A 13,064-nucleotide genomic window follows, 5' to 3' on the forward strand; every position below is an offset into this window, starting at 1 on the left:
GTTTGAATTCTTTCATTCATGTCAAAATTTATGGTGCCAGCTATATGCCAGGTACTATTCTCGGTGCTGGGGACACAACAGCTAACAAGTCAGAAAAAGTCCTGGCTCTCACAGAATTTGTATCCAAAAGGGGGTAACAGATGAAAACGAGTAAACAGATTAATTGGAAAGAAAATTTCAGGTAGAGGTGAAGACAATACTACAGTATGTGACTAGAAACAGCAAATGCTTCTCTGAGGAATAAACTTTGGGCTGAGATTTGAATGATAACAAGTTAGCCATGAGAGGTTGTCCAGGGAGAACATTCCAGGCAGAGGGAGCTGCTGCCAAGTGCAAAACTACAGCAGGAATGAGAGGTGTGCATTTGAGAAACAGGGAGAAGAAGTGGGGAGGTGGGCAGTGGGGGTGGGTAGCAGCAGGTGAGCTCAGCCTTGGTAATGAATTTGGATCTGATCCTAGGGTTTACTGGAGTGTGGTAAGCAAGGCAAATGGGATGTTCTGATTGATATTGTTAAGCTCAGTCTGGCTAATGAATGGAGAATGGATTGTGCAGGGCCACGGTGGAACCAGAGACCAGTTTGGAAGTGTCTGTAGAGGTCCAGGTGACATGTAGGTGGAGGCTTGGTTTAGGGTAATAGTGGTAGAACTGGAGAGATGCTGATGGGCTGGAGATTTATTTTGAAGTGAGAACTGTCCTGTGTCATCAGTGGAATAAAGAAAAGAGAGGGTTCGAAGGTGACTCCCACATCATTGCTATGGGAACTGGGGAGATGCCAGCGCCTTACTTAGTATTTTCCCAGTAGCTGAGTCTATAAATAATTTTTGGAAAAGAACAAGAAGTTTCACCTCAAATTCCGAAGTAATTAATGCAGATATCTCATTGCCTCAGAGAATACAGCGCAGCACTGAAATTCTACAAGACCTTACAAACAGGAACATCTCCGACTTCTTGGTGAAAACGTATCCTGCTCTTATACGAAGCAGGTAAGAAGAGACCTTTCTATACTTTTCATCCTGGCTCCCTGTGGGAAATATTGACTAGGGACAGAAGATCATTTCCTCTCGTGATTTATCAACAATCAGGGCAGTGGAATTTTTTCGTTTTCCTAATTTGAGAGCCTCATCCAATGGAAGAGCAATGGAGGCATATACAAGCCGAATGCAACTTATGATTCATCTTGCTCTGTTTTTTATTTTGTTTAGGACAAGCAGGTAACGTTTAAGCCGTGCACTATTACAAGTAAAATAAGAAAGTATAGAATTTGTCCAAAATACAGCCTCATATTTTAATTAGTTAAAAAACAGAGATGCCTCATATTTTAATTAGTTAAAAAAACAGAGGTGACGTTTGAAGGGAGGAAGGAGAGTAAGGGGAAATGGTAGAGACAAAGAGAGAAGCAAGAGGGAAAAGTAAGAAGCAAAAAGGAGAAAGGAAACAGACCAAGATCGGAGAGAGGCAGTGGGATAGTCTGCATGAGCCCACAGGTTGTCCAGGTTAACTGCACCTGTCACACTCTACCTGTGAATTATCACCTGTATCACTGCCCTTTCAAATGCAGCTCTGCAACTGTTCTCACAAGCCCCGCCCCGGGACTGCTCCAGCAGTCCCATCAGAGCAAGTAGAATGACAAGAGCATGCTATGGAGAGAGGATTATAGGGGACCCTGATCTGGGCCCCATGTTCCCTGGAACTTTAAAAGAAAACGTACTGTGGAATTTTAGTAGTAGCTACAGTTACTTTCCCTCCCAGTCCCTCGACAAGGGATAAATGGACTCAGCTGACTGTAACACATTGCAGATGGCGAAAGCAGCTGTTGAGAAGGCAGTGCCAAGCCAGCAGTTAGCAAAATGAAGAACAGCGTCCAAGCGCAAAAATAAAGACAGGCTGCACAGAATCTATTCAGTAATGCAGTGAACAACGACCATCCCACACTTCGTGCTCAGCAGCAAATCTGCAATATGGAATTTTGGATTTTGTGCTTAATGACAATGATAGTCCATGAGGCTGAACTATGAGGACCAGAGTTGGTATCTGCGTGTTTCCTATCTTGTAATTTTGCCCCTGATTGACTGGAAGCCAGTCTCTTAACTTTGGGCTAGGAGTAATTCAGAACTTCCTCCAAGTGTGCAGGTGATTATGAAAGTCTCGTTCTTACAGGGTGGAAGAGGGGAGGGCTGCAGCCTTCACTGCATGCTGGCATGGTCGTTGCCGTATTTTCTGGGTCCAGATCATCTGACAAGTGACCTTACAACAAGGCCACCCAGAAAGCCCTGCAGGCAGGATGTGACTTGGAGAGGCAGGATTGGAAAAGATCAGTCCTTTCTCCACATATTTATTCAGGCTCGGCCCCTGGCCTGGGAGGTTTCCACATTGCTTGGACATCAGGAAATGCAAAAAAATGCCCCTGAAGACTGGGAGACCCCAGCGAGTGTTTGGGGAAGAAAGTTAACACTACTGCATACTTGTTGTATTCATTGTATGATTTGTTTTGGCTTTCAGTTTGAAGAGCAAATACTGGGTCAATGAACAGAGGTAAGAAATTATTTTTATAAGAAATAAAAATCTGAGAGTGATCTATTTAAATTCATTGCACATAAAAAAGCCACACCTCAAAGTCATGTGGATGAGCTATTCTGTATGTGCTCAGGAATTCATAAGACATGTCTTGAAGGATACATGGCTACACGCACCCTGGGCCCAGAAGATGCTCAGCAGTAGATCTCCTTGGAGGGCATAAATGAGAGGTGATGTTCCCTGAAGAGGAATTCCAGAGCACTCTCACTCCAGGAAGGTTCTAAAACCTCTGAGCAAATAACAGTTTAGAACAAGAGCACATGTAACCTATGCCCTGGCACTCCTTGGCCCATTCCTTTTAAGCCTCGGGGCGTCTGGCCCAGCCCCTGACTCACCCCGTTCCTGAGGCATCCTGAAGGTTCACACGGTTCCCAAGGTTGCGAATCCTCTAGGGATCATCTAGGAGTGAGCCCGCCTCGCGGGCTCCCTCAGGAACAGGGCCTCTAGAATGAATGCAGAGCTGATGTGGACTTGACTTCCTGGGCAAATCCTAGACTATAAAAGTGAAATTCAGCTTTTAGAATTGCTCCCAAGAGGGAAGTGAGGGACCTCAGCTGAAGCAGAAAGGCGGGGGGACAAGTTGAGTCCCTAAGAAATAAAGTTCTTCTCCTCTGCCTTGCCTATCCAACAAATTAATCTTGTTTGTTGAGGAGTTTGGCTTTTATGCTGCCATTGAAGGGTTTTAAGCCAGAGAGTGACACGCCCAGGCCCGTGTTCGAGCACCGTTACTGAAGACTTCCAGAGCAGTGTGGAAGATAGTTTAGAGTGGGAGGGACCCAAGGCTGGGATCCAGTTAAGGACTAGAGCAGGAGTCAAGGCAGGGGTGGGTGAGAGGCACCAAGAGAGGTACGGCAGGACTGGACCAGTTTCGATGAGTCCAGCACACCGGAAGTACCTGCAAAGTACAGAAGCAGCACAGAAAAAGGACCACTGGTAGGGGTGGGAGAAAGTCAGGGAAGACCTCAAAGAGAAGATCACATAGGACAGATGAGCTGGAAAGGCACCCGGGGAAACTGGGAGCCCTGCGAAGGCAGAGAGACACAGAGGCAGCCTGGACCACTGTGAGCTCTGGAAATGATTGCATGGCCGGAATGGGCCACTGGAGGGAAGGCTTGAGGAGGGGTGAGGTTGGAGAGGTGCGCAGACACCAGGCTCCGAAGGGGTCAGTCCTGGAGGCAGTGAGGAAGATGTTAAAGCTGGTTTGTAAAGGGGAGCTGTTTCCCGATGGGCCAAACAATTCCTGCAAAAATACACACTTTCCTACTGAAACTGAGAGCTCCGGTAACCACAAGGCACACACACATGGTTCATGGCACAGGTCTGAGGACTTCTTGCTCCCTTGTCAGGTACGGAGGAATTTCCATTGGAGGAAAGCTCCCGGCTCCCCCCATCACTGGAGAAGCCCTTGTTGGATTTTTAAGTGACCTTGGCCAGTTAATGAATGTGAGCGGGGTATGTAAACAGACTGGAGATTTCGTAGGACTTTCAACTTGTCAGTTATGAAATAGAAATGATCATGAATGCTAAGGGAAGGGGGGAAAAAAAAACCTCTTGGTTGTTTATTATGGTTTTCCAGGGCCCTCTCACCAGAGAAGCCTCTAAAGAAATGTCTGCTTTCCTTAAACATCTAGAAACTGAAGACAACATTAAGGTATTGGCCCTGCACAGTCTGCCCTAGAGCTAAAAACTCATGTGAGCTGGTTGTTTTATTTTCATTTTCCCAACTTAATTAAATTCCATCCCTCCTCCTGTTTAAATCTGGCATGGAATGTCTCCCAGCGGCCAAAACCTTCCTCCCTCTCACATTCTTTTTCCTGCAGCTCATTTTTTCTTTAAACAGCTGCTGTTAGTGCAGAGTCTCCTATGTAGTAGCAGAGCCTAACAAAGCCACATCTCCGCCCTCTAGGTGTGGTTTAACAACAAAGGCTGGCATGCCCTGGTCAGCTTCCTCAACGTGGCCCACAACGCCATCTTACGGGCCAGCCTGCATGAGGACAGGAACCCCGAGGAGTATGGCATCACCGTTGTAAGCCAGCCTCTGAACCTGACCAAGGAGCAGCTCTCCGAAATTACAGTGTAAGCTACTGAGGCCCCGGCCTCACAGCTTTCTAGTCACCTTCTCCACTCTAAACACCCCGAGAGGATTTTCACTAGCAGAAGCTGCTGGGCTGGATGGCAAGTTTGTTTAATCACACACACACACACGAACATAAGACTTCGTGTGCCAAACTGCGTGGCCATTCTTCCTCCTCATATTTATTTGGAAAATAAGCATATGTTTGGTTCCGTTCCCTTTTGGCTCTTGATAACACATTGCTCCTGGAGCTTACACAAATACTCTCCTTTCCAGTATGCAAAATGATTGCCAGGAACTGGGAGGTTCAGTAAATCTTTCATCGCCCCAGTAGTAATTATCTTAGATTCCAGTAATTTCCCCCAGACAGTCAGGCTTCGGACATGTCAACAGATCCTTACCTTCCTAAAGCCTAGGCTCAGCTTCTAGCAGTAAAAACCTCACTCTTTTGCAATTTGTAGCATGTTTGCCTTATTCAAGGCCTACATTTGGTGAGAATGCCTTTGTTAGAGCAAACTCCTTCTGGAAGGCAGTTAGGGGACCCAATATACTCCAAGTGCCCTGAACGTGCCCAGGGTCGTGGCTAAACTTGGGTGGGTCCTGGGCCCTTGGGACCTTCCTCAGGACACCCTCTGAGGCCCTCGACTGAGGAAAAGTAGTCTATGTCCATTCTCACTTAGCCCAAGTTTCTATACCTCCTGCCAAGCCTCTTGAATATGAAATATGAGAGAGGAGTCTCTTGTGATTATAAAAATAGTATATAACATAGTATATGCTCATTAAATAAAGTTTATAGAATAGAGTTTTAAGAACGTAGTATTTATAACCCAACACAGTTTAGGGTGTTTCCTCTAAACATTTTTGGGTGTTTCCTTCCAGTAATTTGTTATAATCTTAGTGTGTGTGTGGATCAAGCTATTTGTAATTTTAACAGAGCAGCGACTAGCACATATGGTGCCTTTGTGGCAATTAGTAAAAGGTGCTCCTTTCTCAAGGCGGGCACTGGCTTACACCAGAGTGCATGGCTTGTATGTGAAGGTCGGGTTGGATTTCAGCCCACACTTTCCCCCTTAGCCAGATGCTTTCTTTCTGATCTGGGAAAGAGTGAATAAGATCCAACATCCTGTATAATCAGCCTGTTCCCTTTTTACTTAAATTTATGTTATAACGTAACATTTCCCTATGTTATGATGTTTCTTGAAAGCATGATTTAACAAGATAATTTAAATAAAGATAAATTTTTCTTTTAAAAATTTATTTCTTTTCACAGACCCTATAACTACATAAAAATTCAAGAGCATCTATAGACAAATTATTAGAACTAGTAAGAGCATTGCAGTGCATGAGATTAATGTAAAAATCCGTTTCTATACACAATCAACAAATAATTAGAAAATGTAATAAAAAGAAAATGTATCTAGACTTTTATATTAACAGGGGACAATATTTGATATTAACCTTAATATTCAACATCAACGTAGAACAGGAAATGCACAAATAGCCATCTACCTTTGACCCAGTTTGATTTACACAGCTGAGTGAGATGACAAGCTTCAGGCTGGGGAAGGGGATTCTGGAGGCGGTTCCCTGGCATTGGTGAGGGCTTCCGAGAGCCTGACTTTGTTCTTCTCCTGCTTCCGCTCCTCCTCCCCTCTCTCCCTCTGTCTCCCGTCCTTCTGCAGGCTGACCACTTCTGTGGATGCTGTGGTGGCCATCTGTGTGATCTTTGCCATGTCCTTCGTCCCTGCCAGCTTTGTCCTTTATTTGATCCAGGAGAGGGTGAACAAAGCTAAGCACCTCCAGTTTGTCAGTGGAGTGAGTCCCACCATCTACTGGCTGACCAACTTCCTCTGGGACATCGTAAGTATCAGGACCTAGCACCTCCCTCACCCCCGTGGGCCCAAGGTGGGTGGGCGTTTGTGTGTGCTCTGACTGAAGGGACGTGGTAGGGTGGGGCTCTCGTAAGGCCAGGGCTGCTGGAAGGTGATGTGCCCAGGGCCCAAGCTGGGGAAAGATGCAGGGCACAGCTTAGCAACCACTGAGTGGGAACTCTGTAGGCCCTGCATAAGGGGCCTTCTGATGCACCAAATAATCACTGCTCTGCAGCACTGAGGCTGGCCTTCCTGAGAGTAACCGGGAGCTGAAGAGATGATATCAAGAGGCCCTTCACACTACATCCTCTTGTTAGGTCCCACCGCACCCTCAAAGGGGTAAACTGGAAACTGCTCTGTGGTACAGTTGCCAGATAAATAAGGGGCACCCAGTTCAATTTAAATTTCAGATAAAACAATGAACAATTTTTAGTATAAGTATATCCTAATTCCCCCCCCCAAATATGGCATTCTTACACTAAAAAATTTATTGGTTGTTTGTCTGAAATTCAAATTTAATTGGGCATCCTATAGTTTTATTTGCTAAATCTGGGAACCCTATCCAGTGGCCTTATTTTGCCTACCCAACCAGAGCTTCACTATATTAGATTAGCTACCACTTGGGGGAAGATGAAGAAAAAATTATTTATCAAATCAACAGCAGACTACCACCTCTCTCACAATCAGGATTGGTGGGGGAAGAGAGGGGTCAGGATGGGTTACCTTGCGACAGGCCACAGGGTCAAAATGGCTTGACAGTGAAGGCCTGGTTGTAATGTGGGAGCTGTTATGACACTAACTCCAGTCTATTCCAGGCGTCTTGGGGAACAAGATGTTTTGTTTTATCTCAGCATTCTAAGACTAACGCGAGTCTCCACTTCATGGTGATGATAATGTATATCACGATGGAGACCAACACAAACAACCTTTTCCACTATGACTTTTAACAATGATGGCAAATATCTTACTCAACTTACTAAGCAGCCATCACTTAACAATATAAAGCCAGAGATCATCAGTACCAACTGGTCTTCCCTCCTCTCTTCTGCCTACAAGAGGAAACACTTATGAACACATGGGGAGGAGGTCAGAGCCAATAAACCTCACTTTGGATGAGAACATCCCTTGCAGCCACCCAAGTTGGCCCTGTGCTTAAAGCATGAGAGGAGCTAGGCTCACCTGCACTGAAAAGCTATTAAAGTGCTGGGTTTTTGCATTCAATTTTTTTTTTTAAGACAAGGAATAGAATTAACACTTGGGGCTGACCCATTGTGTGTGCCTGACTACAGACAGATCTCTGAGCCTAAGGAGAAATTGGTGGACAGAAGGACAGAATGGGTGTCTGAATGGGAGATGATACTAGCAAAGTAGACACTTAGCAGCCTAATGAAGGGTTTGGAGACAGTGACTATGATGCCAGCAGGCTTCCTGATGCTCTAGAATTTTAAGGCTGGCCTGGAATCTGAACTCAAGGAGCTATGGTGTTGGAGCTAAGCACCCTCCTTAGCCAGTGGCGAAAAGATAACATTGGCCTGGGGGTCATTGTTGAATAAATGAACAAATACTCATTGTTTATATCATTCACGCAGCGCATATACGATGTTGTAAGTTCTTATTTTTTATATATTATCTGTTTTTCTTTTCTTTTAAATTAGGAAACAACCACAAACTTACAGAAACGTTGTAAACACCGTTCAAAACTATTTTCCTCACCCATTTGAGAGTAACTTCCAAACAGGATGTCTCTTCATACACACATACACATACACACCCCAGCCACCTCCAATGTGTACCTCTTACAAACGAGGACTCACCCTATACAATCACAACGCAACTGTCAAGATCAGGAAGCTAGCACTGATGTATCACTTCCATCTAATCCTCAGACCCCACCCAAGTTTCATCAATTGCCCTAATAATGCCTTTATAGAAAAATAGCTAGCTCAGAATCATGCATTGCATTCAGTTGTCCTGACTCTTTAGTCTCCTTCAGCCTGGGATTGTTCTCAGTCTTTCCTTGACACTCATGACTTGACACTTTTGAAGATCATAGGCCAGTTATTTTGCAGAAAGTCCATTAATTTTGCTTTGCCTGATGTTTCCTCATGATTGGATTCGGGTCATGGCTGCAGTTTCATGAAGGGATGCTCTGTCCTGCTCACTGCACCCTGTCAGGTAGCTTCTGATTTCAATTTGTCCTATTACTGATGATGGTCACTTCAGTTACTCGATGAAGATGGTGTCTGCTGAGCTTCTTCACTGTAAAGTTACTTTTTTCCTTATAATTAATAAGAATTTAGAGAGATGTGCTTTGAAGTTATGTGAATATCTTGTTTGTTTGTTACCAAGCTTTCCATTTATTTATGCCTGTATGGAGTTGTGGTTCCTGTGTGAATCAACAGACTACAATCTGATGCCATTCTTAGCTGATTTTGGTGCTCAGATTATCCCCAGTCTGGCCAGTCGGAGCCCCTTCAAGCTGGCTCCTGTGCTCTCTTGACTTGTGTCCCCACGTTCGTTGAGTACCTCCAAGTTCTTTGCCCAGCAAGATGTTCCTCCCCACAGCCCTACCCTGGAATCAGCCGTCTCCCCCAAGGAGCTCTTGTTCCTTCCAGGGGAAAATGTCCCTCAAAAACCAAGATCTCGGTGTTAGATATATTCACTGGTCCCAGGCCTTCTCAGTGGAGAGAACTAGGCGAGATATGCAGGTATATACACAGACATACACACATTTACATCCATACTTCTCTGTCTATCTATACACTGAACAAAACACTCACTAAAACCACTAGTTCCAATCCAGCACCACAGGCTCCCTCTGGTTTTCTGTCTTTCCATATTTTTAACTCCCTTCTGCACAAGTGAGAACCTGGTTCCTGTTGCCCCTGACTCATGTGCCTACCTGAGCAGTACACCTGCGTGTAATAAGCCCCCATCTCTGCCCTCACCCTCTCCCCTGTGTGGACACGCTCCTCTCCCTGCTCCAGCCACCCGCCACGCGCAGGTCCTCCTCGTGCTGCTCTGGCTCTGATATCCCGCAACAGATCAGCCCCCTGTAAAGACACCCTCCTGACCCCACTGGGGCTCCAACACTGCACACCAGTCTACCTCCGTGGATGCCCTTCTCACCCTTCTTAGGCTCTCATTCTGCTTGGGACCACTCTGACTTCTCCCCTTACCCCACCGTGGCTGCCCACATTTCCCTGTCAAGCCTGCTGGCTTTAGGACTTAATTCTGTATGAAGGGAAGGGAGGAAGTGATGTGAGGCCAAGGATTATACTTTAAGCTTTTCTGAATTCTGGAGACATGCTTAGAAAGTAGAATCAACAGGACTTTGAGATCGGTTGGAAGGAGAGAAGGAGAGATCAGGTGGAATTTTATAATTCATTCTTTCAAAAGATACAGACTGTACCCTCCCTCCTGTGTAGGGAGGTGGGGGTGGCATGGGGTAGAAGGACTAAGGACAACTTAACATACGTTCGCTAGCCAAGAAATGTTTAGACGAATAGAATCAGAATCCCAAAACATAAGTGCTGGAGGAGGCTGGCCCAGCCCTCATTTTGCAGAACAGGAAGCACAGGTGCAGAGGGGTTAAGTGCCTCCCTCCCTTCTTCTCTCTTCAAGATGAATTACACTGTGAGCGCTGCACTGGTGGTGGGCATCTTCATCGGGTTTCAGAAGAAAGCCTACACTTCTTCAGACAATCTTCCAGCCCTGGTCGCACTGCTCATGCTGTACGGGTGAGTTGTGTGGGCCATTAGCTAATGTTGCCAAAGGGAAGCCAGGGGAGGAGGCTGCAGTTCTGACAGAAAACCAGGGTTTGCAGTGCCAAGGTCAGCTTCCAGCTCCCAGCAGGGTCTGCGGCTGCTGACCAGGAATCTGTCTGGCTTCTGTCTCCGACTCCACGCACAGAGGGATTCCTGCCCCTCAGCCCACTCATCCACTCGGGTACAATGGAGACACCCCACAGGGCTTGAATCTTAATCTTCTTCCACTCAAACTGTGACCTGACCAAAGTCTGGGAATCCATCACTCCCCACTTCCTCACTCAGCTCTGACTCTCATTCATCTGTGGCCAGTCCGTCCATCTCAGTGTCTCCTGTACTAGCCAAGGGTTATTTGCACATGGGAGACTGCACCTGAAAAGCTGCTCTGGGTCAGGGCCAGAGGATAACACAGGGATTAAGTCCAGTAGAATTATAGAGCATGCAACTTTATATCCAGGCCCACCACTTACTGTGTATGTAACTATGGGCAAGTAATTCACCCCACTTGGGCCTCAGTTTCCTCATCTGTAAAATGGAGATCATAATACCTGGCCCTACCTATCAGGGGCCAGTAGAGTCTTGCCAGAGCAATGGTCTCCATTCCTCTGTCTTGGAAATAGAGAATTCAGGAACCAGTGTGACTGTGACACGTCAGCTACAATGAACTATGAGCCTGTTCGGATCTCAGCCCAGCTTTGCTGAGCCAGACTAGAGTGGGAAGAACACTCCTATGTTATGTAAGGCTTTATAATTTACAAAGTACATTCACAGCTTTTGCTTCTCACAAAAACTCCATGAGGTGGTCAGGAGAGGCATTGTTATCTCCATTCAGAGATGAAGAGCAAAGACCAAGGGAAGAAGTATCTCTTCGGTTTCCCCTGGACTCTCACCAGTTCAAACGTACCACCCCATGTGAGAGGGGAATGCATTATATCTAGGGGTACAGTAGATGGAACGGAAATTGGAACTCCGTCCACCGCGTTGTGTCATTTCACACAGATGGGCAGTCATTCCCATGATGTACCCAGCATCCTTCCTATTTGATGTCCCCAGCACAGCCTATGTGGCCTTATCTTGTGCTAATCTGTTCATCGGCATCAACAGCAGTGCCATCACCTTCGTTTTGGAATTATTTGAGAATAACCAGGTAAGCGTAACTTTCTCAGCTTCTTTGATTATTAGGATACTGGAGAGTGTGACGGTCAAGCAGAGCCAGAGGCAAGCACTGTGTCTGTACAATCTTAGTGTATAAATGAATGTTGCTTCTTCCTTTCCTTTATCCTTCCCTCCTTCCCTTCTTTCCTTCCTTTCTTTTTTTCTTTAAGCTCCTTGTTCATTTGTGTGCTCTGAGTGTCACGGTTTTCTGAACCCTTTCTGCAAGTTATAAATGACCTTTCATAATCCTAAGCTTTTAGACCTTCTTACTTCTTCAAGAAGGTTTCCTTGGGGACTTTGGGTGTTAGGTTTTATACACACACACACACACACACACACACAGAGGTAATGCATTCATGTGATTTCAAAATTTAAAAAGAACAGAAAGGTGTGCAATGAAAAGCCTCCTTCCTACTCCTGTTTCCCACTCACCTAGTTCTCTTCTCCAGAGACAACCTTTCATATGAGTTTCTTATGTGTTCTAGAGACATATAAGCAAATACATATATAACCTTTCTCCCAATTTCTTACATATATTGTAACAGAGTAACATATACTATTGTACATGAAAATTAATCCTGAGGTTAGGGTTAGGAATTTGGAGTGCTGAGTGACTCATTTTTATGAGCTATGAAGTTCAGTTGTCCCATTCACACCCCCAGACTTCTCCTTGCCCAGAAAGAACTGACAAGAATGAATCCTAAAAACAGTGGTTGTGACTACAGGGTTGTCTTTGCTCCACACTCCCTCTCCCAGTCCCCTGTGTCTGAGCCCTGGCCATGACTGTTCTGGGAACATACCCAGGGATCGGTGGGCTCTCCTGTGTGCCTGTGTCCCCAGCACCTCTCTAGCCTTTCCCTCTCTCAGAAGGTCTTTGAAGTTGAGAGGGTTGGTACCAGCCAGAGCATCTGCACAGACGTCCTGTGGCCCCTGTCCCCACTCCTGCCTCTGGGCACTGCTGGGAAGACCCAAAGCAAACCTGCACTAACCACCCAGTCCAATGGCCTCCTGAGAGCGACTCTTTCCCTGACCTTGTCAGGCTTTCTGTGGCCACTAAACAAGAAGCAAAACCCCATCTGTCCCATGACTGATAAAAAAACGTACCATGTCACAGTCAGACCCCAGAAGGGAGGTGGATGAGAATACAGACTCTGCCAATGGTCAGAGCATCCTGGAAGACTGAAAATGCTGCTCTTCAGAGCTGTTTTTGTCCCAGGCTCACAGCTCACTGAGTCTTAAGCGAACCTGTTACTTCAGAATAATTAAATAGCTTAAAGCAACCCAAAACATCCTCCCTCCTGCGGGCTGCACTCATTTAGCCAACAATTACCGAGCACACCCGCTCCCCTGCATAAAAAAAAAAAAAAGCTGGTTTCTTTCACCTAAACTGTGGAATAGATGCTGCAGAAATTCCCAGGATGCCACAGGAGGCTCCCCAGGTCCCAGAGGCATCCACTAGGTAAGCACCATGTGATGGATGTGCTGGTATAAACAAGCGCGGCCCCAGGAACTCCCCTTCCAGTCAGTAAATGACCTGCACACCAAGTTAGGAACTGATATAAACCACGGTACGTGACATTCCATAAGACAGTGTATGGCAGAACATCAAAGGAGCAAGACAG

The 13,064-nt window shown here is 45.9% G+C and overlaps 1 protein-coding gene across 1 annotated transcript in view; it reads left to right on the forward strand.

Annotated features, from left to right (window-relative positions):
- ABCA4 (ATP binding cassette subfamily A member 4) overlaps window positions 1-13,064 on the forward strand; it is a 135,115-nt gene that overhangs the window by 104,622 nt on the left and 17,429 nt on the right. Inside the window, 8 exon segments of the mRNA XM_089919409.1 lie at window positions 890-984; window positions 2,501-2,533; window positions 3,922-4,027; window positions 4,152-4,226; window positions 4,482-4,651; window positions 6,332-6,509; window positions 10,145-10,260; window positions 11,287-11,434. Of these exon segments, the coding sequence (XP_089775535.1) occupies window positions 890-984; window positions 2,501-2,533; window positions 3,922-4,027; window positions 4,152-4,226; window positions 4,482-4,651; window positions 6,332-6,509; window positions 10,145-10,260; window positions 11,287-11,434 (921 nt within the window).

This window comes from Delphinapterus leucas, chromosome 1, assembly GCF_059928025.1.
Source record: "Delphinapterus leucas isolate spDelLeu-1000000601 "Yukka" chromosome 1, BTC_Dleu_Yukka2, whole genome shotgun sequence".
In the NCBI taxonomy this organism is placed as follows: domain Eukaryota; kingdom Metazoa; phylum Chordata; class Mammalia; order Artiodactyla; family Monodontidae; genus Delphinapterus; species Delphinapterus leucas.